The sequence below is a fragment of the Oncorhynchus gorbuscha genome, linkage group LG10 (genome assembly GCF_021184085.1).
Source record: "Oncorhynchus gorbuscha isolate QuinsamMale2020 ecotype Even-year linkage group LG10, OgorEven_v1.0, whole genome shotgun sequence".
NCBI classification, from domain to species: Eukaryota; Metazoa; Chordata; class Actinopteri; order Salmoniformes; family Salmonidae; genus Oncorhynchus; species Oncorhynchus gorbuscha.
Window position 1 is genome coordinate 32,563,570 of NC_060182.1, and position 5,999 is coordinate 32,569,568.

Here is a 5,999-nt window from a genome sequence, read left to right on the forward strand (position 1 = left end):
TGTGGCCACTTGGAGACAACAGACCTCTCACTCAAACCCTTGTTATCGTTTTTCTTATGTTGCACCTATCCCAAAATGTCAATGAATATTCTTATTATGTTACTGATTGTACAACCTAGACTTGGTTATTGACAAATGCTGTGAAAGTTGCAGTAAATGTAAAATGCACATTTAATCAATAGTGTAATGTTTGATTTCAGTCTTGTGTCAAGTAAACTGTCACACATTTAATAATTTAATAATTAATACTTTCCCCATCATGTAAAAAATGTTCCCTTTCAATATCCCATTACGACTGTAGCCCCCAGCAGATTGGCTCGATGGCGAAAAAAGCAGGTTTGTTGAATAACACAACTAGCCGGCAGACGTTTCAGGTGGTGTATCACCAGAGAGTATATTTACTCTTTGGTATCACCGTTTTCTGTGTACATTGCTCGGGTATCAGACATTCCGTTAGCTGAGGTGAGGCCAATGACTATAGTAGACAATAATTGTTGGCGTTCACTCAAGGCACGTCATTGGCCAACATCGGGACTACAGGTCCCAAAACGGACTGCAAATCCCAGAATGACCTGCGACCACGTTTGTTATAAAACATGCTAAAATTTTGTTGTTAGCTAGTCGTTAGCCAGCAGCTGTCCAAATAAACTTCCATCGTTATTTTATCTTAATTAGCTAGGAAACAATTACATGAGCCTACTCTTACCTACAGCAATGCTGAAACTAAGTACCATTCGCTAAACTATCAACAATGCTAGCATTTTGAACTAGCTACAATGCAGTTGTGTAACGTTTGGATTTTAGTGTCTGCCAGTGTCATTGAGAATCACAGCTTGCCTGAATTGGACCATCCTCTGCTGTTTGGTAAGACCTGATCGCATACTTTGTATAGTTAAGGTTAATTGTCTATTGACTTTGCTAGAATGACTAGCTAATCTGGTAGCCAGTCTAATTAATTATCTAGAGTTTGTTGTTAAGTGACATACTGTAGCTAGCTACGGTATCTATCTAGCAAAAGCAAATAACGTTAGCTAGCTAAACCACTTTTCTTCACCTAGCCAGTAATCCAGTAATTCCAAATATTTTCCAAATATTTGTTTTTGTACATTTAGAGATAGGTTTTGGTCAATGTATTTGTTCTACAAACTCACTATGTTTGGAAACAATTGAAAAGTATGGTTTTAATGTAATTAAGCACAAGCAATAATCACAGCTATCATTAATACTTTATATTTCCTGATTTTATATTCCTGGGGTCCAGACTGCTTCAGTTAGTGCGGTGGCTGCCACAGAATGCTGTCTACTGTGAGGACATTGTTGGCTAGAATAACCAGTAGTGTGAGTTCAAGGTCTGTGATTGGTTTGACACGACCTCTCTGCAGCCATCGGACCTATTCAACGGACCCTGCTGCTGTCAGGGTAAGGTAACTCATGTTGCATATCCTGGGCTCCAAAACAAGATTAATGTCAACAATATATTCAATGCATATGCTACAATAAGACAGCCAACAAGACTGTAGGGACATTTTGAGCTAATATGTAGCTGGAGATCAACTGTCAATGAAATGCATAAACTGTTTTTTTCTCTGTTCCACTCAATCACAGGTGCTATATGATGGAGAATGCCCCATATGTGTTAAAGAGATCCAATTCCTGCAGTTTCTGCAGAGAAACCGACCAGGGAAAGTAGACTTTGTGGACATCTCCCTGCAATGCTTCAATGAAGAGAAGTATGGGGGAATCAGCTATGAGATGGCCATGGACGAGATGCACGTGATTGATGAGAATAACAAGGTAAACAGCTTGAGTTGGAACGACACTGCAAATATGCATGGCAAGAATGGCTATGTTGTCGGTCCTTTGTTTGCTGAACAAAAATCTAAATGAAAGATACCTCAACAACAACAAAAAGGTAGGGGCGTGGATCAGAACCAGGCAGTATCTGGTGTGACCACCATTTGTCTCAGGCAGCACAACACATCTCCTTCACATAGAGTTGATCAGGCTGTTGATTGTGGCCTGTGGAATGTTGTTCCACTCCTCTTCAATAGCTGTGCAAAGTTGCTGGATATTGGCAGGAACTGGAACACACTGTCAAACACGTCGATCCAGAGCATCTCAAACATGCTCAACAGGTGACATGTCTGAGTATGCAGGCCATGGAAGAACTGGGACATTTTCAGCTTCCAGGAATTGTGTACAGATTCTTGTGACACGGGGTCATGCATTATCATGCTGAAACATGAGGTGATTACAGTGGATGAATGGCACAACAATGGGCCTCAGGATCTTGTCACGGAGCCTCACTGAATTCAAATTGCCATCGATAAAATGTGATTGTGCTCGTTGTACTTAGCTTATATCACCCATCACCATGGGGCACTCTGCTGGGGCAATTGTGTGCCACCTTATGGGACTCCCAATCACGGCCGGATGTGATACAGGCTTGATCATTGCTTTTAAAACGTTTTTTGATTCTAGTGGTTGTATTCATTTTTTATCTCATCCCACAACTGTCCCAGGCTATGCTTGGAATATTTATTTCATGCACAGAATGGAATAGGCCAACTTTTGTACTATGGGGGATATTCATCCCAAGGGCACAACGGACACTGGCCGCAAAGGCATGTATTATTTTATGGTGCGTTACGGTCACACTAAGTGCTTGTTTAATTGTGAATAAGAGACTTAAGTGTGTGCAACCTGTGCAAAAAAAAAGCTAAGCAGAGCTCATGCTTTTCATGCAGCTTTTTTCAAATCATCATTAGTCGTATCATGCAGCCTTGGAATGTATTAAATATCAAAACATATAGCCCAACATTTGTATCACAACTAAAGTTGCATAAGTAACTCTAAATTACTACATTTTAGAATGTCTAAAATAAAAAATGGATTTATTGTGATGATGTAAGCTAATTTCAATTTATTTATTATACTTTTTAAAATGTAGATTTTCCAAAGGTCTGCATCAGTGGTTTGTAGGCTGTGTGTGGAAGCCAGGAATGCTAAATGTGTTTGTTCATTAACTGTCAATTGCCATGAGACCAGCAGTTATTTGCTTGACAATCACTGGCTGGCAAAATTTCATGACCACCACAGCCCTAGTTGTGCAAACCCACAGTTTCATCAGCTGTCTGGGTGGCCGCAGACGATCCGACAGGTGAAGAAACCGGATGTGGAGGTCTGTGGTTGTGAGGCCGGTTGGACGTACTGCCAAATTCTCTAAAATGATGTTGGGGTGGCTTATGTTAAAGCAGTGGTTCCCAAACCTCTTATACGCCCGTACCCCTTCAAACATTCAACCTACAGCTGCGTACCCCCTCTAGCACCAGTCAGCACACTCTCTAATGTTGTTTCTTGCCATCATTGTTCATCAAAAATTGTGACTAACTCATCACAGGTTAATGAGAAGGGTGTGCTTGAAAGGATGCACATAACTCTGCAATGTTGGGTTGTATTTGAGAGTCTCAGTCATAAATCATTTTCCACACACAGTCTGTGTCTGTATTTCGTTTTTATGCTAGTGAGGGCCGAGAATCCACTCTCACATAGGTACGTGGTTGCAAAGGGCATCACTGTCTTAACAGCGTGATTTGCCAAGGCAGGATAGCGCAGCCCTATCCAGAAATCTGGCAGTGGCTTCAATTGAATTTAATCATTCACAGAACCGCTTGTTGCAATTTCTATGAGGCTCTCTTGTTCAGATATCGGGAAGTGGACTGGAGGCAGGGCATGAAAAGGGATAGCGAATCCAGTTGTTTGTTATCCGTTTCGGGAAAGTACCTGCGTAATTGCACCCCCAACTCACTTAGGTGCTTCGCTATATCACATTTGACATTGTCAGTAAACTTGAGTTAATTTGCGCACATGAAATCGTACTATGATGGAAAGACCTGTGTATTGTCCTTGTTAAAGCAGACAAAAGCTCCAAGTTCTTAATCATAGCCTCAATTTTGTCCCGCACTTTGAATATATTTGCTGAAAATCCCTGTAATCCTAGATTCAGATCATTAGGGCGAGAAAAAACGTCACCAATATAGGCCAGTCTCTCGTCATCATGCGGTCAGACAAGTGAAAATTATGGTCAGTAAAGTGAACTTTAAGATCTTCTCTCAATTAAAAAAATGTGTCAATACTTTGCCCCTTGATAACTAGATAACTTCTGTATGTGGTAAAAGCGTTACATGGTCGCTGCCCATATCATTGCATAGTGCAGAAAATACAGGAGAGTTCAGGGGCCTTGCTTTAACAAAGTTAACCATTTTCCCTGTAGCGTCCAAAACGTCTTTCAAGCTATCAGGCATTCCTTGGCAGCAAGAGCCTCTCGGTGGATGCTGCAGTGTACCCAAGTGGCGTCAGGAGCAACTGCTTGCACGTGCGTTACCACTCCACTATGTCTTCCTGTCATGGCTTTTGCTCCATCAGTACAGCTACCAACATGAGCAGCAGCTACATACGGACTGTTTGTGGAGTTCCCACGAGAGAGTAACGGTTAATGTGATTGGATGTTAATTATTTGACTAGGCTACCTGTATTTGACATTGCTGTTATTTCGCTGAACACTAGATGGTTTAATTTTATTTTTGGCATTGAAACGAGGCTACTCAGGCGAGGGGGGGGGGGAACTCACCCAAATGTAAAGCCCCGTTGGAAAATATAAATGGACTGTTTGAAAATGTAAATATATATTTTAAAATGTGAATCACATTTTAATTTTGCGTACCCTTGACGGTTTTGAAATACCTGTGGTAGAGAAATTAACATTCAATTCTGTGGCAACAGCTCTGGTGGACAATTCTGCTGTCAGCATGCCAATTGCACGCTCCCTCAACTTGAGACATCTGTGATGTTGTGTGACAAACCTGCACATTAGTAGCCTTTTATTGTTCCCAGCACAAGGCGCACTTGTGTAATGATCATGCTGTTTAATCAGCTTGATATCCACCTGTTAGGTGGATGGATTATCTTGGCAAAGGAGAAATGCTTACTAACAGGGTTGTAAACAAATTTGTGCACAACATTTTAGAGCAAGCTTTTTGTGCGTATGGAAAATGTCTGGGATCTTTTATTTCTGCTCATGAAACATGGGACCAACTCTTTATATGTTGCGTTCATATATTTGTTCAGTTTAGTTAGTAACAACCACAGTATGTATCTCTTCTTTCAATAACTCTGCCACTTCCTCCCACCTCCCTCCAGGTTCACCGTGGAGTTCCAGCCTTTACAGTCATGTACAGTGCAGTTGGTTTAGGCTGGCTAGGCCGCTTCATGTCATGGCCTCTCGTTAGACCAGTCATGGACAAAGCCTATGCAATCTTTGCTAAAAACCGCCTGAAATGGACCGGACGGGAAGACTGTACTACAGGACGCTGTGTGAAGAAAGAACCTTGACCAGGGAGGTTAAAAACTACAATTTTAAAAACGAACCCGTAAACAGAGGTGTCAGCACCTCATTACATGCGTGGCACCTCTTTACAGTCAATATAAACTCTATTTCCTCTTTATATCAGGTGCACTTGGGCACTGAGTTCCACTGACTGAAACGTAGTAATAGAGCTTGCACTCCTTTTGCTGGAACCCATGCAGGAAATGTACACTATATAAATGCCCTTCTAGCCTCATCTCTTTATGCCATACAGACATTCTTTCCATTTGAAATCTTCAGGCGTAACAACATAAAGCTACCACTAGATGGCATCCTTATCTGAGACGAGGCTATTGAATAGGTCCCAGTACATTTAAATGTGTTTGCAAGTCATCCATGAATAAATAATTTGCTATGATCATCAACCATTTTCAAGTTGGCATGTTTTTTTTCATTAGGTTGTTTGACACAAATGATGAATAATACAGTTAGAGATGGTATTATATTGTATGTCAGTAGTTTGTATATTTCTTAGTCATTCACTATTCATTGTCATTCACTACCTAAAGGTCATTCAAAAGTAAATATTGTTGAAAATCCTCCCAAAATGATGAGGATTGTCCTGAGAAAATAA

At 40.9% G+C, this 5,999-nt stretch overlaps 1 protein-coding gene across 1 annotated transcript; it reads left to right on the plus strand.

Annotated features, from left to right (window-relative positions):
- Window positions 1-577: 577 nt before the first annotated feature.
- Window positions 578-5,790, plus strand: LOC124045094 (uncharacterized protein At5g50100, chloroplastic-like). The gene is made up of 4 exons (XM_046364329.1): window positions 578-864; window positions 1,262-1,419; window positions 1,606-1,794; window positions 5,200-5,790. The coding sequence occupies exons 2-4, from the start codon at window positions 1,294-1,296 to the stop codon at window positions 5,389-5,391; spliced, it is 507 nt and encodes a 168-aa protein (XP_046220285.1). The 5' UTR covers window positions 578-864; window positions 1,262-1,293; the 3' UTR covers window positions 5,392-5,790.
- The last annotated feature ends 209 nt before the right edge of the window (window positions 5,791-5,999 follow it).

What these genes read in the sequence shown, in the direction of transcription:
- LOC124045094 (XM_046364329.1), top strand. Translation starts at nt 1,294, where the DNA reads ATGCTGTCTACTGTGAGGACATTGTTGGCTAGAATAACCAGTAGTGTG. An exon ending in CGGACCCTGCTGCTGTCAGG is followed by an intron (nt 1,420 to 1,605) that starts GTAAGGTAACTC and finishes ACTCAATCACAG; the next exon opens with GTGCTATATGATGGAGAATG. An exon ending in TGATTGATGAGAATAACAAG is followed by an intron (nt 1,795 to 5,199) that starts GTAAACAGCTTG and finishes ACCTCCCTCCAG; the next exon opens with GTTCACCGTGGAGTTCCAGC.